The sequence below is a fragment of the Lineus longissimus genome, chromosome 3 (genome assembly GCF_910592395.1).
Source record: "Lineus longissimus chromosome 3, tnLinLong1.2, whole genome shotgun sequence".
Lineage (NCBI taxonomy): Eukaryota > Metazoa > Nemertea > Pilidiophora > Heteronemertea > Lineidae > Lineus > Lineus longissimus.
Window position 1 is genome coordinate 6,868,148 of NC_088310.1, and position 13,139 is coordinate 6,881,286.

Here is a 13,139-nt window from a genome sequence, read left to right on the forward strand (position 1 = left end):
ACATCAGTCGCGGATCAATTGGTATCCGGGCGAAATTCTGGGGGATTTGATGAGATATCGAACAGAGAGCCTTGAAAGCTTACCTATTTGAGATGTGGACCTAACTTTCTTCTTACTAAACGGACCCCCATTGAATGTGTAACACATTCCGTAATCTGTCATGGTGACTTTCCAATCGTCACCCCGACACCGTTCTCCCTTGAAAAAACAACTGAAACCAGAAAGATACACGAATATAAGTACATTTATATCACGTATGACGTTTGCTTTGTAAAAAAAACCCCTTGATCGGTAGAGCAAGCTCGGTTGACATAATAAAGCGAAAAAAAACAACAACTGAGCAACGTCGATAACACGCCTTCTATTACAAAATGAAAGTTTGGAGAATGTGTTTCATAGGAATCGTTCATAACAAGACCACTCGCAGACAGATGACACTGCAACCTGACCGCCTTCGCAAAAGACTTCGAATGCCATGATCGCGTGACGTTGACAGGCCTACGCCAAATAGCTTTTTTGTGTCGAGTAATCCATCGCAGTTATATGTTAAGTGTTCCCTTTTAAGGGAAACATTGCCCCGACTATACAATCGTACAAATTCCTGCTGCACACAGACTACAAATCTTCTTCTCAACGATAAGACAAAGTTACATCGTGTCGTAAATGGATCCACTACAATAGGTGATGTCAAGGAATATATTTTTCTGTTAGTCTGTTGGTCTTCCTGTTTCATTTGGTAGTAAACTATTAAAACATGTTTGCTGTTTTTCCAATGGAAGGCTTGGTAATAAAGCCGTTGGTAACTCTGTTTATCCTCTCAATCTGCACAATGTCTTATCATTCATGTTACAAAAGATACGGCATGTGCGAGATACGGGGCATGAAACGCTGATGTGGGGGAGCAGATATCCTTAACCAAAGTTTACCTGATTATAAAATCTTCCCGCCTATGCCCCGTCTTTGCAAAAACATCTTCCAAACTGAGATCAGTATTAGTTGCTTTCAGCTGTTGAATAGATAGTACTATATCCTGTTCGCTTTGTTTGCCATCAGGAATGAATGTATCACTTAGTATATCGTACACCTGCAATCTGGCTGCTTCTGTTGCCCTGGAAGGTGAGAAAGTGAGAATATAATTATTACATATTGTGTAACCTTAAGGTTGTGATATACAGAAGATACTCCATGATTAAGTTGTCAAGTCCTCTTAACTGGTAATATGGCTGCCGTTGTCGCTGCCTGTAAATAAGAACATATTGGGGGTTATTAGATATGGAACTTAACACTTGCAGGGTGTCACCCGCCCTGAACAGCAAATGGTACACGTGTTGTAGTTAGTACAATATTTTCACAAAAATGATAACAGCCCAGAAAATGTAAATCGTACACGGTCATGCAATGCCCCTGGCTATCACTCCGGCCAGAAGTAAGAAACGTAGGATGCTTCTTACCTGTTCCGTGTATCTTATACATGAGACAAGTCGGGTCTCCTTGGGGGACAAGGACATTTTATTGTTTTTTTTGACAGATTATTGAGTACATACACCCTGACAATCTCGTGTTATCCTGTGACGCAGATATTTTAGACATATTGGATATATATTGTGACAGATAGACGCCCACGTTGCCTGCAACAATAGCTGTCTCTATAACTAATATTAGCTTATCACATTGCTTTGCGTACTACGGTCGAAGACGAATGAAGATGAAGACCCAGGAAGACCATGAAGCTACCAATGTGGTGACGAAGATATTCAGAAAGGGTTACTTTCCACCAGCTTGACCAATCAATGGTTATCATACATGTAGAACCTGCCATATCGACTAACTCATTACAAGGGCCCACAAGTTCTCTTGAGCATACAAAATGCTTATCTCTTCCAAGATTTCTACCACCACTTCATTACACATTATTGCCTCAGCAGCAGACGTCACAGCCCCTACTTGCGCAAATATCGAATGAAAGCATCTGTCGTTACTGTAAGCAGTGTCGAGGTGGGACATCAGGCGTAAATCGGCTAGATCTGATGACATCCACGGAGGAGGCTAATTGCCATTCGATTTCTATTGCTCTCGGGTGGGCTGGGAAGCCAGAATTTATACCTAGATCAGGTGCCACTAAGCTAATATGTCACGGCATGAAAATTCATATCATAAACCCTTAACATGATATGTGGGAAGAAACATTTGCAGCCTTGTTGTATCAAATATGTAAAACGAGCATGGTAATATTTGGAACACGTGCCCTCTGACATTATGCTAACCATTTTTAAGAGGTAATATTCACCATACCGTACCGTCACCATTGTTTGGAGAAGGGAGACTCGTTTTTCCGCCCACAGATACGCTACTACACAACTGATATGCTCGGATGCATGCAAAACCACTCATAGACGAGACATAAGGACTGTTTTGTAGCAAATTTTATTTTTTAAGCAGTCATCTGTGAAAACTTCACTGCTATGTCTCCGGAACAAAGTGCTTTTAAGTCCTTTCCTTTGGAGACAAAGTCACGAAATTTCGAAATTCATGTTGAAATGTACGGAATGTGACGGAGTGTCGGAAATATGAAACCGGCGTCACGTACCCGATGTACACCACATGTCCAACAGCCGGGTGAAGTTGCAGTGATCTTTTAGAAGATGATACTCCTATAAAAGAACACCAAATAATCGTGTGGCTAATTAAATGATGACTGCGGTTTTTAGGTCCAAGATGATATTCATAGAATCAACGAGACAGAATCAAACCGAAAGTTATAATAAAGAACTGCTAGAACACGTGGTACGAGAGTCTTATCCCAGGAAGTGTTTCGAAATTGCTTGTTGATGACAGTACAAGAGCCACGATGTCGGCTCATCTCCATCAGTGAATTCAATAAAATGGCGACGTCCTTACAAGCTCTTCTTGTGACTTTATTACGAGTCACTGATTGATAACTAGCCACTCTTGGATACAATGTATCTTGAACATATCATGCACTCAATGGCATAAAGTAGAATCCAAAAAAAGAAAATGTGTGAGAGACACAAAAACGATGTACGAACTTGCTGAACACAGAATCCAATAAAAAAACGAAATATGCATCCGATACAAGATAAGAGGGCCCGCAACACGAGATATACCAATATTCTGGCTTCGTCAAGGCCGTACTTCACATCAGTGCCTTATTTCATGTCAAACATCTTGCTTTCTCTAGAAATGTTAACTTCAAACACCACACCTGACTTCTTTTGGAGTCTCATACTGATATTTGTTGCGAACTAAGCACTAGCTACTCATTATGCTGTTGGCGACATAACATCTAACGACATTTCCGGTCGATTGAGAAGCTGCAACATCAGTCCCCACAATCACCCAGACAACATTCACTGCAACACTCGCCGCAGTAATAAATATTTGGGGTTACGACTTTTAATCAAAAGTCACTGCTATATCGGCTGTGGTGACTGCAAAACACGAAATGAAAGACGCCCACCAGGTTCAATCCCGGGTATATACCGACGGTAAAAAAGATCATTAGATTTAGCTTGATAAGAGATAGAGAAGGTACGCCTGCATGGCTGATACTTTCTACACATGCCCGAAATGACAGACACCATCAAACAAAGCAAACCAAGACAAGGTTTCATCACATCTTTTGGTTGCCTTCCAAGAAGCTGCATTGACATAACTACGCCTGTGGGTTGATACTTCCTACTGACTAGCCAGACATGATTGATGCTCATTTAGCCGGGCCTTAACCTGGACAAGGTTTCATCACACCCTTTGGTTAGGCACGACAAGAGTATCCGCTACTTAGACGCCTAATGAAGGAGAGCTAATGGACATCATGATCAATAGGTGACCACACATACACAATAAGGGAGAATCGCCCACCCGTTCACGAGGTTATGTGCCGATTACCCTTTCACCTTGAACTCTAGCTGCCACCCTTGCTAATGAAGCCAATAACGTCAGATGTGGTATTTGCTAGCATTTAAGCGACACTGACGAAGCCTATTTGTGGTTATAGACTGGATGGGATCTGTAACGGTGAAGAGCTGTTTTTTCAAATCTAAATCTGACTCTACATTGATTACTCAATCAACACATCTACACTCCAAGCAAAGGTAAAATGTCATCAATATGGATTTGCTTTTGTTGTGCATTGATATATGAACGACGAAGAAAAGCCGACTCCTCAACGTGTCACACGCCTGGTCGTCAGCGTCAGCTCAATTTCGTCTGTAAATGATGTTTCAGATTGACTTGGGTATACCACCCTCAGGAGACATCATTCGTTTCGCAAGATACCAACATACGAGGTACAGGTGACAGCAATATGATGGGTTTGGTTACAGATTATGATCACACATATAAGTATTATCATTGCTTCCATTGCTTAAGATTCTGGGGCCAACCAACCGAAAAGTACATGTATAAAGTATATGACTGCTACGACACTTAATTCAGTTTATGAGTAAATGTTGGCACAGGGCGAGAAATATAACCTCAAAAAACGATATTGCACTTCTGAGATAACACACTACCATGCTATTTAATGACGCACCATCCACTCACAAAACCATTTCTTAATAAATCTTAAACGTTCTTTGCCAATAAATAAAATGCTATTTCAAGAAATGAAACATCTTTCAAACAATCTATAAATGTGCTCGAATATCTTGTAATAAACATGTCCTGGAAATAAAAATTGACATATCTGTGAGCCTTAGGGGTCATATAGATTTGCTTCGTGTCTCGGCTGTCGACAGCATCATATTTTTCACCTTGAGATACTGACAGCTAGTTACGTTATTATCAGTAAACCTCAGAAAAGCAGTTGTTATTCAATAATGATTCCGTAGAGGGGGCTTTGGTTAAGAGAATTCGAAGTAAGAAGTGAAGCTGGCACAGAAAGATAAATCTAGTTATCGCCCAATATCTTTAAAGGTCAGAGTAAGTTACTTATTGATCCAAACTTTTCAGCATGCCACCGTTAATTCTGGTGAACACTCTGAGTGGGTTTCAAAAGCGGTATGTTTCCTCTGAATAATTACGAAATCTAAAGGCAAGTTAGAGAAGTGGTGTGCCGACCTTAAGTGTTTCGGTTTGAATGCCGACCTCCATGGTTTAATTAAGACGTCTATAGAGATCCTACTAAGGAACTATGACTCTATAGAGTGCAATCCTAATTTGTTACAAAGGTTTCAGCGATGGAAAGAAGATGGGATTGATGAAGGAGGTCTGGTTTACTGTTGATTTTGTTGGAGATTGGGATCAAGTAAACATGCATACTTTAAGCTACGACTAAATGTAGGTAACTCTCGCCACATTTTTAACTACATCAGTGCTGTTGCAAGAGTATGAACGAAACAAACCAAATCCTACCCTGTTCGCAATATATCTAGTAGTAAGCCCCATATCGGAATATGCAACTTGGCATTATTTTTGGAACACCCTCTAATGAAACCTTTGTTTTGAAACGAGAAAGATAATATCCTCTAGTGCTCAGCATAAATTCAATTGCCCAACTTCACGCAGTTTCGTAGCAATAACAATCTTTTCTTGTGTAATGGTTTTGACAGTTTGAAGCAGACGTGTTCAGAATAATTAAAACAGTGTATTGTTCGAAGACATGAAAGAAGATAATGTTTGAAAAGTGTTGTTTACACCAAGACAGTATACTACTCCAACCAGTCGCACCCGGTTAGTGAACTTGTCCCAAATGTGGTGCAATTATTTCATACTGGCATCGCGCAAAGTCTTCATTTATCAATAAGACGTCAACACTTTTTTCCAACACGTACAGTGAAGAAAATAAATAGACATTCCGAATAACTTGACGATGACATATAACTTTCAAGCAAACCGAACGCTAATCACAGCCTATCAAAGTTTGGCATGAGTCTAAAATGTTGTCCAGTGGCATGCTATTTTCTAGCTCCGAGATAACGAAGTATCAGGCTAGGCGACGCCGAGACAGACAATTTATAGGAGTCTTTATAGGAGTCTCATAACTTAGTGGTTAACACTGCTGGCTAACACACAATAGGGCCCGGGTTCGATGCCGGGAGCATCATGAGCGGACACCCGAAATAGTCTTACTCGATATGTTATCAACTGAGAGTTGTAAACAAAATACATGTATCATGAATGAAAGCGTGTTTGTTTCTAGTTTCATTCTTTGCACTAGTTACACAACTTGAATCATACTTTATTATTAAAGAGTTCATATGTCGAGAGTTGACAAAGAACTGTGTTTACTTATTGTAGCACGCAATACGTTTTATTCTCTAGACGTTGTATCTTTCATCCCTCGGTACTTCTTATTAAATATCTGTCAATATCGTCTGCCACTGCATTGTGAGTATGAATATGATAAGAATATCGTATAAAATGCAAATATGAAATGTTTCCAATATAAAATTGACCAACGCAATTTGTTTTAAATAGTGCAAATGTACACACAGTTTGATGGTCATGATTCGCAAAACATCTACATGTACTATTAAATGATTTCATCTACAACGAAACAAATCGAAATAGTCTTGTCTTAAACCATTATTCGTTTATAAATAGCGGAGGGTGACGACTGGTGTTACTGGTGTACATTTATGAATGCAATGCACGTACGCTCTGAACACTTACGAAGTACATTCGGCAAATCTGACCGCGAAATCGAATACGTCTGTCTGATCAAGACATGAACTAAAAATGATGACACCCAGAAACAAAAGTATATTTTTTCATCAAAATTTCCATCGAGGCTAAAAAAACCCAAAAGGTTTAGGTTTAATATGCCAATGGAATTTTGTTAACTAAAGTTCATAATCTGATGTTTACGGATCACAAAAACAATTTGTCTGCATTTTCAAAAGCGTGCCATAAGCCTTAAATGGTTCAATACACTTTGTTCAAATTGATTCTTTATGGTGAACGAAGAAATTGATATTGTATACCAGTGTAATCCGCTCATGTTCCCTAGGCGACACTGTACATACCGTGGTCTTAGCTGATATCTAATATAGACTTAGTCTAAAATACAGGATTATGGTTAATATAAAATATTGAATTTCACCACGGTTTCATAACTTAGTTGTTCTTATAATGTAATTTGAATCATTCTCACAACTCATTTCTCATACGGAAGAGATTAGGAATCTTGTGATACTCGCACGACACCCCAAGGTCCCCTGAATGAATTACCAAGTTTCTCCTCGTCCTTCACTACAAGAAAAACGAAGGGGAGTTTATTTTAAGTATCGCGGTTGACAAGTCTGAGAGAAAATAAACAGTGTTGAAGCATTTTATCAAGAGCATCGGTATAATGACAAATACTGTCATGAAATACTCTTGTTATAATAGACATGTATATTCAATATTCTTGTGAAGTGAACACGTTCCCACAAAGCTTTTTTGGTCTTTAAACGAGGCCATCGGTTTTGATGTGTGAGCTGCTTTTGAAGCGGGTTCTCCCCAGAACGTCGATTTTAATCTAGCAAGAGAATACGACTCTACAAAAATTAACATTTTAACTTGGTGTCAAAAAAAGGATTGAAGAAGATAATCATCCATTAAAAGTTAATCTACGTTAATGTGTTATTCATTTTTCCAATTTTCAGCTAACTTGGCCATTAGCAGGTTGTAAACTTTCTTACATCTTTGTATTTTGTAGAACTACCTAGGCATATGTAGTCAGACGCAAACAGATTTGATAATTCAGCACAAAACCAGTTTGTAATAGCAAATCTTTTACTCAGTTTCGGGAAAGCTATTTGCAGTTGATTTCCTTATTCTAACGGTCTTGAAATGACCATATATCGTAGGTGCTTCCACGAATACCAAAGACAATTGGCCTACTCCTGAGCCGGTCATTAAGAGAACGATTGTTCTAAGAGAGTGTCCCTGGTGAACTTCTTGTACAGACTACTAGGAGACCGGGAGGTGATGAAAAACCGATAACTATGGATTCTGTCCACGAGTATTTCTCGCCAACGAGCAATTATCACCTCCGTGCGGGAATTTAACAGCAATTTTGGATGTCGATTCATGTCCTTGCTGTCTTTCTGCCAACCCACGCTCATCACGTATGGTTGTTATGACTTTCCCTTGGGACTCTCGCTCATTTTTGTGATGGAGCAATTTGTTAAGTCAATGCCGATGGAAATGGTCTGGCCAGGACCGGACAGAGGAGCGCCTGCCCTCGTGGTTGTTGTAGTGTCGTCGTCATCCTTCACACTCTCCCAACCAAACTTGGGCAGGGCATCCCTGGATTTTGCCCCAACGGCAACGGGCGTTAGAATGAACTTCTGACGAGGCTTCTTACAAGCTTTTTACCAAAAGCTGAAATAAGTTCTTGAAATTTTTGGTTGTCTTACGAAGTCTCGAGAGAATGAGGTAATTAATGACATAACAAGTAAGAGATACGGCAGTTACTTAGTCATCGCCTAAAGTGACAACCAGAATAGCTCATGATTTGAACTCGCTTGAACCTGCCTGAATAACCGACTCCTTTTAGAGAAAGGGAATTTAGAGCACTATTTTCTTTATTCTTCTGTGTCCACATGTGATTACACACTGCATAATGTTAGTGTGTTCACAAACAACCACGCATGACAATATAGCGTTACCAGTGTTTGCATTTCAAGACACTCCCATTCGCGAGCAAGAGCATTTCCAATGAAATGGATGGTAAACCATCAACGGCGACAGATTTTGGTGTAGTTGGTGTACACAAGAGATTTCCTAAAATAGAAGTTTGCGTGGTACTAATGATTGCGGAAACATTTAAAAATCAGCGATGAGTAGAATCTTAATCGGTTTTTGTATTTCTTACGCGCTAGTCCAAGAAGACCATCGAGCGCCATTATGAAATTTTAGTTTGTGACATTTTTGACAACCACGTGTAGCCTATACTCCAGGCCCGGTGTGAGTGCAACAAAGGCGAGCATGGCAACAACCCCCGCGTGAGGCATTGGTCTTGTATTGGCTGCGCTAGTGCATTTTTCATTAGCCTTATGTGCTTTCAGTTTATGATTAGGCCGAACAGAAATATAAGTTCGAGCAGTTGAAACAAGAAACAAAACAAAAATTAGGTCAATACATTGACCGCAAGATTGTTCAAAGATGCCAGACATTGCTTTGCTTGACCGTTGGTGAAAGTCGGTATTGCCGACGCAAAGTACATTGAGCCTGGATGTCGATTTCAATCATAGGCGTAATGAACAGTCTCGTGCAGTGTCTGGGGTGAATCTGGTTCTACCAAATATTGGATGCAATTCAACACCCGGTGGTCCTCTCCCGAGATTGCCTGTTGTGTGCATTCGGATCACCATCGACGGCCAATTATCCCTATATGGAGGCTTTGGGGACTACGGAATGCCAACTACTCAGCTAAATCAATGGTGCACTGTTTTAGACCATCCCTAGTGTTTGTCGGCCATTATGCATCCGAGTTATGTACAGTCAGAAGATGTTCCTCTCTTCATGAAATGAATGCTAATATTTGCTTTATAATGCTTTGCATGGAAAGTTTCCTGAAAGTAGATTGAAGGGGAGTTTGGAACAATGCGAGGATTATTGATATTTACAGCCAATTTCACCACAGGAAAACCTTTGTGCCCCGTGTGAATTATGAAGAAAATCCAAAACCACGCCATCAAATTAATTCTAGACTGTTGCAGAGGAATTTAATTACTTTAGAAACTGGTTGATTCTTGGGCGGGTTATAGTTTTCGTATTACAAGTACTTTATGAAGCAACTTCAAGTAGACATGGTAAATTTCTTGACATAGTTCCAATATCACACAACGGAGTCGACTATTGATCATCCTCTTAATGATCTCGCCCTGCGCATGATCAAGTGAAAGGCAAACAAACAAATCAGAGAAGTAAGTCGGAGGTTTGTCTACATGAAATTTCTTGATTTTATTACACTAAAGTACAAATTTGAATAATACCTCTCAAGCAGTCAGACGAAGCCAAAATACTTTGACATGTTTGAGATAAAATTCTGCTCGTTTTGTCTCTTTCAGTGGGAAATCGCTGCTCTTTCAACTGGATGAAAAAAAAGTGACGGGATCATACACCATCCAAAAATTCACTATAAAAGATTATTACAATTCTATAAACGTCGATATTTCTTATTACCTTCCCCAGACAATCATACAACACCACCACAGATAACTAGTATTCTGATATCTGAACTTCCATACCCGGCGCCCATGTTAACAGTTTTCTCTTCATCTATTTGTCCTCTCTTAAATACTGCAAACATATTCCTGTAAATTTCTAACAAAAATTTAGAATTCGCAATTTTCATTTTTGCGAATCTGGGTTATGCGGTTAACAGTATTGGAAAACAGTGGAATAGAGGAGTTATCTTGATAAGAGGACAACGAGTGCCGGTAAGACAATATGTATCGGCTTTTTAAGCTGATTTCGAGCCAACTCATCGAAGAGATTATACCTTGGAACGTGTCTGACCGAGGATATCCAATTATAACATGTATAAGGACGTTTTGAATATGGACGTTTTGAAAGGCTGAATGATAACGGATTCAAAACTGTCTGAGCAAATAAGAGACGATGAGTGATAATTTGTTATCAATACTTTGAAAGGGACAATAAACATATTCTTTTAAAAACGAACGGTATCCGATAGAGTATCTGAAATACAGACCTAGAATTTTTTGGAAAAATAGTCCTAGACAAAGTAAAAATCAATGGTGCAAAGAGAAAAAATTGTACGTGAAATAAGAAAAAGACATACGTGCAATGAGAAAAAAAATCATACGTGCAATGAGAAAAAATCATACGTGCAATGAGAAAAAAATCATACGTGCAATGAGAAAAAATCATACGTGCAATGAGAAAAAATCATACGTGCAATGAGAAAAAATCATACGTACAATGAGAAAAAATCATACGTGCAGTGAGAAAAAATCATACGAGCAATGAGAAAAAATCATACGTGCAGTGAGAAAAATCATACGTGCAATGAGAAAAAATCATACGTGCAATGAGAAAAAATCATGGCGAACTGAATGATACGAAATGAAATAGAACAAATGACAACAGTTGGATTCAGTTACGCTCTCCTTTTAACCAAAGCTACTTCTCATCCATAACTTTAGTATACCACATTATCACAGATCTATAAACTGTCATTCACACCAAGAGTAACCAGTCAAGTATTCCGATCTCGAAAATTAGCATGGCAGAAAAATCGTTCGATGCTAGGGACAAAACTAGATTGATTCATAGTCAAGGATAGAATCTATATCTAAGATCTATGGACATATCACCGCGACCTCGAGCTGGTGTGATTGAATTCGATCTGCCAGGCGATAATCAGTCTAGCTATTTTGCGGTAACATCAAGATCGGTTTTTTTCGAACTCATGGGGAGTCAGTCAGTGTTGATAACCTTTGGTATGACTATCTGAGTCGAATTCGGGTGTCTATGTTTTCATTGATCAAGGCCCACTCCGTATGATTATCGTCATAGCCAACAGAACTACAAATGTACTGCATACACGTATAATCCGAGGAAGCCCGTTTTCCTTTTTAAGATACCTCTTCAACAAAAATGTCGATACTTCTAAAATGAATAATCGTCATTATAGCAAAAATAATGTTGCCAATAGCGTTGCAAGCATCTACTTGGATTACCAAATAAAGTTAGCACACGAAGGCTTCTCAAAAGGTAAATTACTTCGAGTAAAAACGATTTTTGCATTTTACTGCAGATTCTTAAAGTAAAAATATTCATACTTTACTCGTTACTGGTGTTGAACTTCATAGTGTTACTTTACTCATTGAACAAACAAACTAAAGTCAACATCAGTATCGTCTGCCTTTGATCTAATTTGATCTTTTACTGATACTTCGTGAGCTGGATGAGTGGGTTATCCCCAGAGGGTCCCCCAGACTACTCAATCTTGGCTCAGCAGAGAGAATGTCAACACGAATGACGCACTCTGACGCAATCAGAGCAGGGCTAAAAGTGTATGTGTGGAGCTCGGAGCTAAATTTAACACTGGGGAAGGCGGGTGTAGATTACTTAGCAAGTGACTTCTATAGTCAGGGTTTTCTTACAGGCGATTGCAGGATTATTTGAAGGATTATGCTGCTAAGATACGAGGTATTTTTAGGTTTGACGTCTGCCGTACATCCCGACATCCCCACGCCGCCTTTTAGACTTTATCATTGGTGTTTTCTAACTTATCCTGATGTGGGTGGGTACCTTAATGTAATGGGGATATGCTGTGATAAAGACCTCTCAAGCTCTATAGCGCTGGAGTTTTTCCCCGCCAATATTAGATATCAGAACAGATTGTCAACATTGGAGAGAGAAATCTACTGGTCTTGATCGGGATTAAAGTAACTGTAAATATCATCTTTCATTGTCGGTTAATGATGTTTCTAATGTTCGAAGGTGTCACTTGGTGGGCACGCCAGTGAACAAAGAGGTTTTGAATGGTTAGAATGTTACATCTTGTCCGAACGTACAGGCAGGGAATTCTGAAAATAAATCCGTCATTTCGATGATTGATTTCAATGTTCAGTTCTGACCAGTCGGATTTGATTTTGCATGATCAATGAACAGCCCGGAATTCAGAAAAAGTTGCGACTATAGAAAGTATACAACGAGCTCTTTATTAAAAAGTAATTGCCAAGGCGAAAGCAGAGCCCGTATTTATCGAAAACAAATCCAATTATATTTTGGTACGATGGATCATTTCATTAAATCGCCTCGTCTATAACGAAAGAAAAATAAGCAAAGTCTCATTAAAAAATATTTCATCTTGCAACTAACGACGCCAGAAAGATTTATCAAACGAGATTTCGTCTAAAAATAGTTCCATGCTCGTAGAGTATCAATATGAAAACGCCAGATGAAATATGCGACGCTTTTACTTTGCAAGTTGGTTGACCTTTTTAACACAACGCATAAGGATATCCGTTACCCACGCCATCAAATGACGTGACATTTTACGAGGAAAGGTACAAATTCGGTTCCTTAAGGTACAGTAGATCAAATGAAATTGGAAGGAGAGGCGACTACTTTGAAACAACATTTGCGAAATGCAGGGGGCGTGCGTGACGCGGAACTACGCTGCGCATGCTCTTGTTTATCAATGGCGGTTGGGC

General features: G+C 39.3%; 1 protein-coding gene across 1 annotated transcript in view; it reads right to left on the bottom strand.

The window, feature by feature from the left end:
• The window catches only part of LOC135484745 (uncharacterized), an 88,745-nt gene that overhangs the window by 15,875 nt on the left and 59,731 nt on the right, over positions 1–13,139 (bottom strand). Inside the window, exons 3-4 of the mRNA XM_064766414.1 lie at positions 927–1,109; positions 84–211 (exon numbers count right to left, since the gene is read on the bottom strand). Of these exons, the coding sequence (XP_064622484.1) occupies positions 84–211; positions 927–1,109 (311 nt within the window). The remainder of the gene's footprint in view (positions 1–83; positions 212–926; positions 1,110–13,139) is intronic.